The 14,005-nt window shown below is 44.2% G+C and overlaps 2 protein-coding genes across 2 annotated transcripts; both read right to left on the minus strand.

Moving 5' to 3' along the window:
- Positions 1-1,233: 1,233 nt before the first annotated feature.
- LOC145697967 (uncharacterized) lies at positions 1,234-9,457 on the minus strand. Its single transcript, XM_081775174.1, has 10 exons — positions 8,733-9,457; positions 4,422-4,575; positions 4,242-4,353; positions 3,667-3,863; positions 3,458-3,622; positions 3,266-3,406; positions 3,173-3,218; positions 2,579-2,952; positions 2,215-2,535; positions 1,234-1,410 (listed from the first exon to the last, which is right to left on the minus strand). Exons 1-10 carry the CDS (start codon positions 8,843-8,845, stop codon positions 1,270-1,272), a joined length of 1,764 nt encoding a protein of 587 aa, XP_081631300.1. The 5' UTR covers positions 8,846-9,457; the 3' UTR covers positions 1,234-1,269.
- Positions 9,458-10,771: 1,314 nt separating this feature from the next.
- Positions 10,772-13,229, minus strand: LOC145697968 (uncharacterized). Its single transcript, XM_081775175.1, has 4 exons — positions 12,938-13,229; positions 11,229-12,883; positions 11,025-11,184; positions 10,772-10,979 (listed from the first exon to the last, which is right to left on the minus strand). The coding sequence occupies exons 1-4, from the start codon at positions 13,201-13,203 to the stop codon at positions 10,772-10,774; spliced, it is 2,289 nt and encodes a 762-aa protein (XP_081631301.1). The 5' UTR covers positions 13,204-13,229.
- Between the last annotated feature and the right edge of the window lie 776 nt (positions 13,230-14,005).

Here is a 14,005-nt window from a genome sequence, read left to right on the forward strand (position 1 = left end):
TCTCCCAGAAGTCCAGGTCGCGCGAGAACTGGTCTTCCACCAAGTCGCGATTTGATAGATCGGCTTTTGATAACTCACTGATTTAGGGCTTCGGATACTGTTTTATCGACAGAAAAGGAATAGGGGAGCAAAAATAGGTCAAAGGATGCCATTGAAGAAGAGCTTTACCGTCTATTTCTATTTCGTAATTATGATTTATGAAGCTACGATAAGTGAATAATGGGTTCTGTCAAAATGGGTCTGACGGAGTAGCGATAATCGCGTTCCGCTCGCATGTTATACAAGAAATACAAGTAAATTGGTGTCAATCTTGATTTGGTGCTTGGTGGAGTTGCCTGGGGCAACACCATTAAAGATAATGGCGGGCGCGGTGGCGATGAAGCACGGCGGGCGAAAAGCACGTGCGCGTGCTGGAGACAGCACCACCCGGCACCCAAAGCAACGAACCAAAACGCCAACGATGAAAAATGGAACCTCCTTCGTTCATTTGATCGATTACGGAACGTACTTGTCGCTCACTGGAGTCAAAGCGGCGCGCACGTGATTCGTTTACCCGACGAAAAAATACCGCAAAGTCAGTTCTAGTGGCACTCCGAAAAAGGAAGTTTGATTGTGTAATGTTTTATCTTGAAATCTTAAGAAAAAATCTTCAAATTTTTGAATTCAAAAAGAACTTTTTTTCTTTAAAGATGAATAAAAAATTAAGGGTGTCAATATGCTAAATCTTGAAAAAAACCTGAAAATTGGGTAGACGGCAGGTTCACGTCTTTATAAAGAATGATTCTTTTTTCAAAGAATGATTCTTTTTCGCAAAGAATCATTCTTTTTGGGGCTTCTGAAAAAGATGCTGTAAAAGAAATTCAAAATTTAAGAAGCAATTTCTCGTTAGAGAAAAAGATTAAGGAGGGAGAGTGCGCTTCGCGCCAGCTTTATAAAAAGTCCAGAGATATTTTAAGTCAAGAATTTAAAAAAATGGAAAAAACAGTTTTTATGTCATTTTTCTCTAGAACATTGAAAAAAAGAATCATTCTTTATAAAGACGTGAACCTGCCGTCAACGTGAAAATTGTTCCAAAACGAATCTTGGAGTTTGGAGACCAAATCTGCTAAATCTCCAAATGGAGGTATTTTGCTTAGGATAGATAACAAGCCTAACCCCAAGTTAAAACAAGCGATGACCTTATTCCCAAGTTAGATTGTGGCGTGGCTGCTATTTTCCCGCTCAGGCCTCCTTGACCGCTGAAGTGTCTGAGTGCACTTCTTAGGGTTCTTAGCTGTATCGAAGCCCGTAACAAAAACAATACTGACAGCCGTCCAGATCGTCCTTGCATGTTTTCCTCCCATTCGAGCAGAAGCTGAGCGAGGCTGATGAGCACGATGAGTTGTCGTCGGTCTTGATGCCCGATCGTTGCTGATTTTGCGTTAAATAAATATTTACAGAAATCGCCGGTTCAGGAGACAGAATATTTAGACACAAGTCGGTGATAATCAAACCCAGCGGGCGATTTAATCGCTCTAAAAGCCAAAAAATATCCAATTTCTTATTGAAAAAAATATGCAAAAATATACTTTTAGCTTAACTTAAAAAAATGAAAATTGATTAATTTTATGGGCGATGAAAATATTTATAATCAAAATTCGCGAAATTAAACGGTCGATGCTTTAAGAATAAACGGTTGAATCAGGGGGCTCCGGCAATTATCGTCGTAAAAGTCGTGTTAAAAGTCAAAAGAAATTTCCAAAAGTCAATATCTAGTATCTAAGGCGACAGCGAGTCTAGGCTGTCACAGGAAATTAAAGGGGGATCTGCGCTCACGCCAATTGACATTGGCGTGGTCGACCGACAAAAAAAGGCAAAAGGCGAGTCGGGTGGAGGAATTCCACAAGCACTTCCGGAATTTATCCCTCGTTCCGCAACGGTTTTGCCGCGCGGTTCTTATTCTAACCCGGCGAAAAAATAAACGAATCAAAAGCCAGATATTTAATTGACCAACGGATGGAGCTGCTAATTTGATCAGAGTAATTGTTGAAAATAGTAGATTACAAACCGCGCGGTTGTCCTCAAGCCGGGTCACTTAACCACTATTCGCCAAAGTGCTAATTTAACGCTGAAAAGGGCATCGGTCTCTATTTTCCGCCGCCCGGCGACAGAAATAATGATGATGATGACACAGTGTATATGAACTTGCTCTGTTATTATAGATTTAACGCGTGCCTGATAGACTTTCATAACATTGAGCCAGTCGTTGAAAATGGCGGCCCGCCAGTTCATAAAAGTGTCGAACCATCGCTCGTACTGCTCCTCGTCTGCGTCTGGTGGTGGGCCAGATGGTGCTCGCGCCGGTATCGTTGATCCAGTCGACGTTGTCGTCGCAGTCGTCGCTGTTGATGTCGTCACAGTGGTCGACGATTCCGTCGTTGGTTCGATCATTGGCTCAGTTGTTGTGGGAACAATTGTTGTTGGAATCTCAGTCGTGTCATCTGGACAGTTTAATTCGTCGCTGCCGTCCAAGCAATCTGCAATTTTGTCGCAAACCTATAAATGAATAGAAATCTTGGAGGGCAGTTTCAATACGTACCACATCAACTGGAACTCGGTCACCATTTGCACAAGTGAAAAAGTCACCGCTATCGACTGTCGGAGCTGCTGTAGTGAACGAAGGAAAGACGAGAGACTCTGTCGTGACATCTGGGAAGAGTGGAAGACCTTCTGTAGTGAAAGATGGGAACGGCGTCGTTTGGAAGTCCGGGAAGACCAATCCTTCAGTAGTCGCGGGGAAGATTCCTCCGAATGGATCAGCAGTTGTAGCTGGAAAGAGCAAGTCTGGTAGACCAGCGGGAGTGGTTCCCAGTAGGCTCAAATCGAATCCCTCTGTGGTTGGGATCTGGAAGCCGGCGGTTGTTTGCTCGGGGAAAACAAATGGATCGTCGGTGGTTTGAACCTCTGGAAAGACTAAAAAGGGAAGATGGTAAGTTTCAAATTCTTGAGATTGGAGTTGATTGGTGTATAAAAATGCTTGAGAACGACGCTGCCGTTGACGGTTGTTATGCAATCACGGTGCACGTGAGAAAATATAACTTCAAGGAGGCGTATATTATCACAACCTATTTAATTATATGCATTAGCGCGCAGCTGAGCCGGTTTCTAATTGAAATAGGGCTGTTTTGCTTACCGAATCCTTCTGTAGTTTGCTCGGGGAAAGCTGGCGCGGGAGTAGTCTGAAAAGATAATTGTAAAGAGAGAGCCTGTTTTTGAGTTTTCTTACAGCAATGTTGAGATCGAAGATATCTTGCGTAGTTTGTGGTGGAAGAAAAACTGTTGCAGGTGTTGTCGGAATTTCGAAGAAAGTCTCCTCGGTCGTGGCGGGCAACAGGTCTGGAAATTCGCTTGGAACTGTTGTCTGGACCTTGGAAATATTGAGTTAGGGGATTATGCAATCGGTGAGTGGAATGGTTACCGGTGGAAAGATAAAGGATGCTTCCGTCGTTTGAAGCATACCAGGGAATAATCCAGCGGTGGTTAGTAAGTCGCCGAAAAGAGGGTCTTCCGTAACCGTGTCGCCGAAGAAGTTTAATAGCGATTCCGTCGTAAATGACGGCAAATTCATTGGCGACTGCGTTGTCTGAAAAGATCCTTATGGAAGATGCCTAAAAGCTGGTCTCTTACGGGGTTGAAAAACAGATCTCCACCGAAGGGATCTGCCGTCGTCGCAAGGGCGGGACCAAAAGCTGGAAAGCCCGTCGTCGCTAAATTAAAGAAATCGCCGTCTAACAGACTTTGTGTCGTGATATCGAAGCCGAAGAAATCGTCGAAACCGCCAGTCGTGACATCACCGAAGAAAAACGGACTCGCTGTGGTAAAGGCTGATTTTGGTCAGAAACGGAAGCTTTAGTGCTTTAACTTTTTGAAATAAATGCGCTTTGTGGTTGATTCTTGAAGAATTTTAATGGCTCAAAAGAGCGATTTATATTTAAAAGGCCGGTCACTTTGAAATTCTAAAAATTTACGCTGAAGAATGTGCGATGTTCTAATCCGCCAGGTGGTGGCGCAGCTGAGCGCGGCTACTGCTGTGCTCCACCGCCGGTCGCCTCCGCCACCGGAAGCAATTTAGACTCCGGGTGATCCCCTTTCGCTTTCGCCTGCTTTTACCGTGGCGCAACTTGATCCGTCATCCGTCAAAATCTCGAATTTTGTTGTCACGTGACGTGACAGCGCGCCGCGGTTTAACATGGCGCCTTTACATTCGTCAGAATATGGATTATGCTCTGCTGTTTTTGACCGTGCCTGGAAATGCTTGTCTCCTATATCTTGAGTCGCTGGAGTCGCTTTTCGAGGCCGCATAATTTGGATTAGCTGTTTCAAACTGGTTAGCCAGAGCTTTTTCTCGAAAGAATTCCTCAATCAAAGTAAAAGTGGCTAACCATGCCTGACGCTCCTTGCCTCCTTAATCTTGGCTTGGCTTCTTCGAATGCGTCGCGCAGCCTCGAGCAGACGGTCTCGTCGGAGGCATCGGCACAGTCCGTGATTCCGTCGCAGAACGATGATAAGTCCACGCAGCTGACGCCATCAGAACATCTGAAGGGGCGAAAGTTAGATTACGAAAGGTTAATCCATGAACGTTTTAAGGGTATCCCACGAGATAAGTTGTCGAGTAAAAAAACAGCTTAAAAGATTTCATTTATAAAATACTTGTTTGATAACTCAAGGGCACCCTTAATAAACCCTTATTTATAAGATCGCTTCAGAAATGTAACCCACTGGCGCACGAACTTCAAAATATGCGTAGGAGCAACAAAATTTTCCATTTTTAATCTTTTTCATCGATATTTTGGCTTGTTTCTTGTAGTAGTTTTTTTGCTGGACACGTTGACATAATTATGATAGATTATGATTTACGCAGATTCTTATCTATTCCCCCACTGTTTCCAGCGGTAATAACAATAACATCGGCGCTTGTACGATTTTGTTTTTCTTTTCTAAGGGAGCTTTAGAAGGTGTCGTATGCAATTCAAACAATCAGCTCTGCAGCAACCTGCTATCTGCGTTCCCCGCATTGGCGCGCCGCCAACTGCTATCTTAACGCTTAAAAATTGGCGCCACCACCAGGCGCAGGATCCGAATACACACAAAAACCTGAATCGGCCTTTGCGCAATTTGAAATTTGGTGCCGCGGTCGGGCCTCGTGGTCAAAGTGGGCAGATCACTGTGGCCGATTTACGCGCCCCAACCTGGCAGATTATCGGATACCCTTAACAAAGGGCTTCAGTTTTTATTAAAATTACAGTAGGAGTCGCTTTGTTTGGCTTAAATTTTACTATAAAAGTGAGTTAAAAAATATTTTAATAAATAATTGTCAAAGTTGGGGTTAGGGTTAGGGTTGAATTCTGAAAGACCAGGTCTAATTACAGTAGAGCTTACTGTAAGAAAACAGGGAAAACTGATGCTTGATCTAATATTGATTCGTTAACAATGATTTTATATGTTCAAATACTTGTACGCCACTTTTAAGACCACCCGCCGGTTTACCCGAAAAACACAGAAGGTAACAAGGTAAAACAATATGTGGCCGCCAAAGTCCTGTAATTTGGTGCATCTGTGTTTATTTGAAACAAGCACGGAGCGTGGCAACTATACAAAAGAACAAAAACTCGCCAAAGCAACTCGGCAGCTTTCTGCATCGCCAAAACATTTTCACTAATGATGAGCACTCGATTTCCAACTTCAGAATTGGCATCATTTTCTTTTGCATTTTATAAGCTTAGCCTTGTAAGCTTATTTTCATTTTAGGAAGCTAGCAAAGTGGATATAAACTATTCCGCTTTCTGAATGACTCGCTGTCCATTTCTAAGTGACATCATGAAATTTAGGCCTTGCGAAAAAGTGTCAGCTAAAAGGCTTATCGCGAAAACCAAAGGAAACTGACCGGGCGGTCGATAAGGTTACCGCTGTCAATTCCCACGCGCTCGCGAAATGAACACTTTTGCCGCCTCCCGGTCGCGCGGAATTTTCAACTGGCGAATTTCTCACCGTTATTATGTCCATTAATGCTCTCGAAGTCTTATTTTTCAAATGTCAAATGCTCTTTTTCGTTAGTAAAAGAGGCCTAAAACTAAGACCCAATCTTTTCTGATTAAAGAAGTGGCCAAAAAGTGCCGGAAATTGGCCAGTTTTGGCCAGATAAGGCCATTTCAGAATATGTTTTGCTTTTAAAAGTAAAAAAAATACCCAAAAAGAGCTTGAAACTAGTCTTTTTAGTGTATTTTTAGAAAGGGAAAAGCCAAAATCCCGTGAAAACGGCCGAAATTTGGGTGTGGAATATTTCTGTTTTCACTGTATAATTACCATGAGATTTTTTTCTAAAGGGAGATCGGAGAATCTGAGGGTCCTTAGCCCTCTGGGACTCTCAGTTTAGCCGCGCGAGCCTAGCGCGGCTAGCCAATCAAATGACGGCATTTTTCCGCAGTGCGCCGCACTCTAAATTCTTTATTCTGAGGTACCCAACAGGAGCTGAAAGAAATTTCTAGACTTCCCCGAGAGTGAAACGGGGAAGCGAGGCCAGGGGCCTTCTCCCTCTCTAAAAAAATCTCATGGTAGTTTTACCACTCTGTAGATTTATGCGCCAAGGGTGTTGTTTATTTAAGATTGTGGCTGACGAGCTTTTAAATACTTTAATTGAGTAGTTATCGCAGGTGGCCCTTGAGCTAATGCTACTGAGAGCATTTGCATTTGGCGGCGTCGCAAAATGCGAAAATGCGAAATTTGCATCGCGCAAGTTATCTTTCCTTTCGTTTGGGCACTCTTATGCAAAGCACAGTGGCCACAAGAAAGTGGCCCGCTCCGGAAAGGCGCCGCACACGGATTTTAATTCAAGGGGCGCCCCAAATAATGCTAATTATTGCGCGTTATCACTCAGCCCCCGCTGCGCTCCGTGCTGGCTAAACAAAGCAGAAACGCTTGAAGCCAGCCTTATCGCGAAGTTGTGAGTTCCTGATTTTAAAAGAAACCCTCGCCGCCGGTTTAAAATTGCAAAAAAATGCCCTGAAAGGCCATGGCGCCTATCTCTTGCAAATTCCAAAATAAGTAATTCAAAAAAGGGTGAAATTTCTCGGCCAACAAATTATGGGATCAAGTCGGCTTTTACGCGTCCATTACGACGCCTTTCTGCTGACAACTAAGTAAGTTCTATAAGCCAACTTGATCGCCGGTCAAAACAGGTGAAGCTCAAGAAAATCAATTCGAAGAAAAGATAGGCGGACTAAGAATGCGCCATCAATTTGTGAATGGGGATGATTCGAATAGCAGAACCATTCTCAAAATTAAATGTTTGCAATAAGATTCCAAGACTATTTATTTTGGTATCTTGGGGATAGGTTTAGGGTTAAGGCCCCTTAAATTTTTTTTTTTTTTGAAAAATTTCTTGAAGAAACATTTTTGATTGAAGGAAATAATAAAAGAGATTCAATCCGTCACTTTGATTTAACAAATCATTTGCTAATTATGTGTGGAAAGATCGTGGCTGGCGGGCCCTGATCTCCGCTAGAATGGTTAATAACAGTTAGCCCCACACATGTTTGCGGGTTCTTGTGTTGTTTCACGGTCGATCTGAGCGCGTTTTGTTTAGAATTCGCGATTTTCTCGGAGTGAGGAAGTATTTTGTGTAAACAAACGATTGCATCAGATTTGTTCTTGGGGAGATGCGATCGCCAGCTTAGACAGGGTTTAGCTCTTTTTCGCTAAAGATAAACGTTCAACAGAAACTAACGAGAGGACCACCGTAAGCAGATTATCGTCAGCGTCTCGCAAAGATTCTGACTTCAATCCCCATCAATAACCATCACGCCCGAAAGTCCTTGAACCTTGATTATTTTCCTTATCAGTTCACAAATCGCATGGTACACCCTTAATCCTTCCCTTAGTGCTCATTTGATTCTATATTTTGTACATCAAAACGAAAATTGAGGCACTTAACTTTCGCTTGGGTACCCCAAAAAAGATGATAAGGAGGGTTAGGGTTATCAAATTTCTCCTGATAAACCATGAACCCGGCATTTCATGTAAAAAACCTTTATTTGATGGAATCGTGAAACAGTTATTGGTTGTGAAATCAAAATACACCGCGCTATCTTTAGCCCCCTTTCGGTAAAACATCCACTTATCGCCCCTATAATAATATTTGCACTAACTCTAATAAGAAGTTCATCTTTAATTGAACTGAATTTGAATTGAAAAAAAGGTTGCTGCGATTTCTGGAATGTCCACGGGGAAATTTTCAATTTGAAGGATCTATGTTAAAGCGATTTAGTCGGTTATTTGCGTTGCGAAATTGAAATTCCACCGCTTATGTAAGCTGCAGCGAAAATATTTTTGGACTGGCGAGGGTCGGCGAGGGCCATTGCCGCGTTCAGCGAGGGCCTGGACCGGCAGCAGACAATAGGGTGGCCTGTACTAAGCCTGACGTCATTATCGGACTTTACAGGGATCATTGTTGTTGTCCGCGTTAGGCTCTCTAGCGCCGTGGCGAGTGCGGCGGACGCTCGAGCCGACGGCTGCGCTATTCCACATTCCTCCCTCTTGTATTGAATATGCCGTCACAAATCTCCTCATTCCGCAAAAATGCGCCCCCAACGTGCGATAATATACTCTGTTGAAATCATCACCTTCTTGTGACATAATATCTCTCTAAGGGGCGTAAAGGGCGTGCTCCTCGCAGACCGCGGTCATGTTCTTCTTACCTGTAGTTGCCGGCCGCGCACGGAGTCAGGGGCCATCTGGTAGGGAGCACGTCAGAATCTCCCGTTTCTTGGGCGCTGCCCACTGTTAGTAGAGCCACTGTAGCTCGTACCATCTGATCCCCGGTTCTTCTATTTTCTCCGTGATTCTATCTCTCTCTCTTCTTCTTTTGTTATCTCTGACTGTAATATACTGTATCTACCGGACAGTTCTTCAATCGCAACGATTGAATCCGCCCCGTTTGAATCCTATTTTACGTTTTTTTCGTTTGAGTTTCTCGGCGTTTTTTGTTTTATCTGGCGCGGTGGTGCTCAGTTTATGCTGCAGCTCGCATAGCAGCGGGTAGAAGGTGCTCCCTGGCTCGCTGGCAGAAGGTGAAAAACGAAGCCCGCGCCGCGCCCTTGAGCTGTAGCGGTAGGTTAAAACTACCGGCTATGCACCACCACTGAGCAAAGCGCCCACGGGCCTACTGCGCCACCCGCCAAATTTCAACGCAAGCACCAGCCAAACACACGCGCACTTGCAACTTACTACTACGCCCCCAAAAAATGAACGAACGCAGACTTTCAGAGATTCAGAGCGCTTTAGATTGAACACGCTCAGAACGTGTTACACGTTATTTAATGGGTTAACAATTGGACGGTAATTTGGACGGAGCACCAGAGCACCGGGCAATTGGAGATAAGTGGGCGAGGTGTAACACCGGAAATTGGTGTTTTGTTGGTTCAATTAGACGCTTCAATTTGCTCTCTTCTAAAAATCAGAAGGCTCTATTTTTTGCAGAAAATATGAAAAAAATCAACCTTTTTTTGCTTCGTTGGAACTGATTGATTTTCTCGCTCCTCCACCAAGCACCTCGAGTCGATGATTCTTCTCCGAAAGGATCACGAGATCGTGACTGCATCGATTATAAATGCTCATCCGTGACCACTCAATAGATGATCGTGGTGCCCACACTTGTGCATGACTCCGCCGCTTGAATCTTATCCGTCGACGTGTGTTGTATTTTGCCTTTGACGGAAAGTTGAAAGTTGCCAAGTCAGTAAATCTGTCGACGCTTGCTTCTCCCTCGAGCTGAGAAAGAAGAAACGCTCGTCGTTTAGTCGACAGAGCGAGTAGGTTAATACTGAATCGCGCAAATACTGCCACGGGCACTAAAAAAAGCGGCAAAGAAAAGAATGTACCAAAAGCATCCGCTCGTTAGCCAGTCATTTTCCAAGAATCGTATGAAAATCTGGGTCGTTTCGCTTTCAATCGATATGTTGTTTGAACTGACGGGCAGAGCTGACATCTTTCTGAAGCATGCGGTTGGATATGCCTTTTCTTATCTTGTTTATAAACACTTTCCACCTCCAAATAACACCTCTCCTCGTGCGCTACCGGTAGTTCCCTAACAAAACATCGCCGCACTCGCTTTTTCACGGTTTTCAAATCATCTACCTTGATCGAATTCGTCAGACACAAGCTGGGAAATTACGTGAGCGTCGAAAATGTCGGTATTTGTAGTGGCGAAATGCAATCAATTAGATGTCGTCTAGCACCACCCGCGCGAGCGTGTTTTTTCGTGATTGAGTTTACGCGAAATTGGCTAACTTTAAAGGATTAGTCTAGATGCGTTTGAAGATACTGACTTACGGTACGAAAAAGTACCTTATAATTGACGCTGTAATTGAATTATCTCCTGTTATTCCATTTCTCTCGTTTTAGGAACTCTTCCTTGATTTCAAGCCAAGTTTTTCTGCTCCTTATCTCAATCGGATCACAAGACAAAGAATTGATGCGTACAGAATAATTTATTGAGAAATTTCGACTTCAGTCCAATCTGGTTGTCACTGTCGCCATACAAGTACAGTTTGGCATTTTGACAGAACTTGCAGATTGATATCAACTTCATTTATCGCAAAAATCACAGGGAAATTAGACTGTAAAAAGATAAGGAAAGATTAAATAAAGAAAAAATAAAGAAATGGGGTTGAAAATCGTAGTCAAGCCAAGCGAGGGTCAGAATGCTGGTTTTGACAAAATCTTTTTGTCGGTGAGTTTAGTGGAAGAGAGCCAAAGTGACGGCCATGAGTCCGGAGAAAGCAACGACGGCGGCGCCGGATTCTTCGGTTTCGTTCTCAGTTCCAGATCCAGGTGAGGATTCGACAGCGACGACGAGGTCGGTGGTCTTGCCGTTAGCCTTGTTGCAGGAGCCGGAAGTGCAGTGAGTGGTCTCAGAGTTGACGTTCTTGAATCCAGCAACGGCTCTGAATTTCCAATTTTAATAACTGGGCCATCAGAAAAGTACTTACTCAGTGGAGTCTTCATGATCACCCTTGTGGCAAGCTCGCTTGATGCCGTAGAAGCTCTGTCCGTTCAAAGTGTAAGCGGTCTCGGTGGTGGAGCAGGAAGTGTAGGAAAGATCTGGGCACTCGACAGCCTTGGTGGTGGATGGAACAGTGTAGCAGGGATCTGGAATAAATACATATTATGGCCTCATTTCAATCTTTTTTTACCTTCTGGGTCAGTATTTCCAGCTGGAGTCTCGCAATCGTAGCACTGGAGAAGTCGAGAAGACTGCGTGGCAATTTCGAGGGTGGTATCGTATCCTTCGACAAGACCGTTGCAAAGAGTACCGTTGGTGTAGTCGCAAACTCGGTTGGTCTGGGAGATTCCGTAAAGGGCTGGAGCAGGAGTCTCGTTGTTGATGACAGACATTTCGGTATCACATCCTCGTTTAATGTACCAGTTGAAGGTGGTGGCTGGAAGCTTGCTGGTGCCAGTAGATTCCTTGTATTTGTAAGCAGAGACGTAGCATTTGCCGGTGCAGGAGCCAGAAGTGCCAGTTGCCGAGGAGCTAGAGTCAGCGACGGGCTTGAATGTTTGCCAGCAGAGAGAGGTGTCTTTTTCTTTAACAGAGTCAAAGATAGGGTCAGCTGGGTTTGCGCCGGAGACAGTGGTGGAGAAGGAGCTCTCGCAGGAGTAGCAATCGAAGACAACAGCAGTAGAAATGGAAGATGATCGTCCAGTGTTACCATTAGTAGTGGTTGATCGTTGGTTGTATTGTTTGATATTGGTCCATCCGTCGGGAACTACGTAGTCATCAGCATTTTCTTGCTCACCATCAGTAACACCATCATCGGGATCAGCAGCACAGCCTCGTTTTGCGTAATAGTAAGTTTCAGTGGCATCTTCTCCGAGCTTGTAGCTTGAAGTGATAGCGGAACAGGCAAGAGTCTTGCACTTTACACGACCAGTGGTTTTGGCGGTGACACAATCGTTGGCAGAATCAGTGTTTCCAATAGGGGTAGAGCAGCTAATGCATTCGAGTTCCTCGGTAGCGGCAGCTACAGAGGGGACGTCAGGCTTGCCAGACCCATCAGATGACATAAACTGCGCAGTAATTGGTCGAATATCAAAAGTAGAATGGTCTCCTTGCTGAATTGCAGACTTATCGTCTTTCACATCGGCGTGATCGATTTTGGTCGAAACATCGGCATCAGGGTATTTTGCATTGTCCTTTGCCTTAGAAGCAGTGTTTGTGGCAGCATACATTCGGACGAACATGTTAGCAGAAACGGCTCGTTTATTAGGAGTGAGCACGTCAGTTTCACTGCTACCAAGACTAGCTTTCTCAGTATTTGAAGCACAACCTCGCTCGATCGCGACCCAGTGGCTGGTAACAACGTTAGCATCGTTTTTGGTTTTATATTGCCAGGTTTTGGTCATGCAAAGACCGTTTTCTGGGCTGCAGTATTTTGTTGGATCTCGGGCAGCTTCATCATCGGTAGCAAAAACGTTTCCAGATGGATTCCAGCATGGCATGGTGATGTCGGAGGACTGGAGAGGAGCGGTTGAGAATTCTTGAGCATCGTGACAGACCAAACATCGAATGGAATCGAAGGTCTGGATGTTGACAGTAGAGGCATCGCCACTGGTGACAGGGTCTTCACGACCGTCTCCCATGTAGAGAGCACCGTCAACTCCTCGTTCAATGAAGTTTGTAAGGAGGATAGGTGCGTCGTTACCGTCGGCATCCTTAGCATCGTTATCAAGTGCTTTCTGCTGGACTGAGCTGGCAATGCCCTTGACACCTTCATATCCATCAACATCGACTCGGGAAAGAGTAACGCTCGAATCTGAGACGTATCGTTTTACACCGTAGACGACTCTAAAATAATTTCCCGTAATTATTCCGTAAATATACAGTATAAATTATACTTACTTGTTTCCAATATCTTTTGCTTCGAACATGTAGAAAATGGATACGCAGTATTTTTCGTTATCAGCGTCAGTAGTACCACTGACAGTATACTTTAAATCCTCTAGTTCATCGTCAGAAGCTGGATTAGTACAAGTCGCAGCTTTCAAATCGGCGATAGCGTTGGTTTCATCATCTGCAACGCCAACGTATTCACAAGTAATACATTTTTCGTAAGCAGCGGCAGAAGCACAGCCCGCAAGGACTGCGAGGGATTTGAAAAGCTTCATATTATTTTTAGAAGATCTTAATCAACTGCCGATCGCCGGTTGATTATATACGCTGCTGGTGTCCATGGTCACAGAGGTGGCAACGGAGCCTGGAATCTGCGACGAGAAATCGGAGTCAAGCTCTGCGATCAATTTCCCATTGACCAGCGCCAAGCTCAAAGGGAATCCAAGCCGCAAAACAGTGCTGTTTTGCCAACGGCCATTAGATGCACAGAGCTTTCCAGGCTATCGATTACGGCTCTCCTGGGCAGGCATTCAAATTTCAGAAATGTGGTGTAAGCTTCCCGCGCTTTCGGGAGATCCCGTACCTTAACACCGTATTTTCTCAGCACTGGAACGTAATTACTCGTTTTTACTAAAATCTAGCATGAAAATATACCATTTTTACGAAACCCTTTTGCTTCTAAAAGCTTGCAGAAGCCTTTTTATATAAGAAAAGCCACCTAAGATGAGCAGGGCACTAATTTAGTGACAATTACGTAACCATAATTGCAAAAAACTTCGCAAAAAACTTTTCCCCAAAAAACTCCATTATTTGCCAAACACAGAGACCGATAGTAAAACCAACAACTTTCCAACGCAAAAGTGGCCGGAGCACACTCAAATGCTCGGCGCGCTCATTTGCTCAGGCGCTCAAATGCTCGGACGCTCTTTTGCTCGGACACGAGCGAAAGAGTGTCCAAAGCGAATGAGCGTTTGATTTAATTGGTCGAAAATTAGCACAAGAATATTTCTCCGAAAATAAACAATTAAAAGTGATCATCAGCGTATTATCACTCTAAATGCTGTATTTTCTAAATAT

The sequence above is a fragment of the Oikopleura dioica genome, chromosome 2 (assembly GCF_907165135.1).
Source record: "Oikopleura dioica chromosome 2, OKI2018_I68_1.0, whole genome shotgun sequence".
In the NCBI taxonomy this organism is placed as follows: domain Eukaryota; kingdom Metazoa; phylum Chordata; class Appendicularia; order Copelata; family Oikopleuridae; genus Oikopleura; species Oikopleura dioica.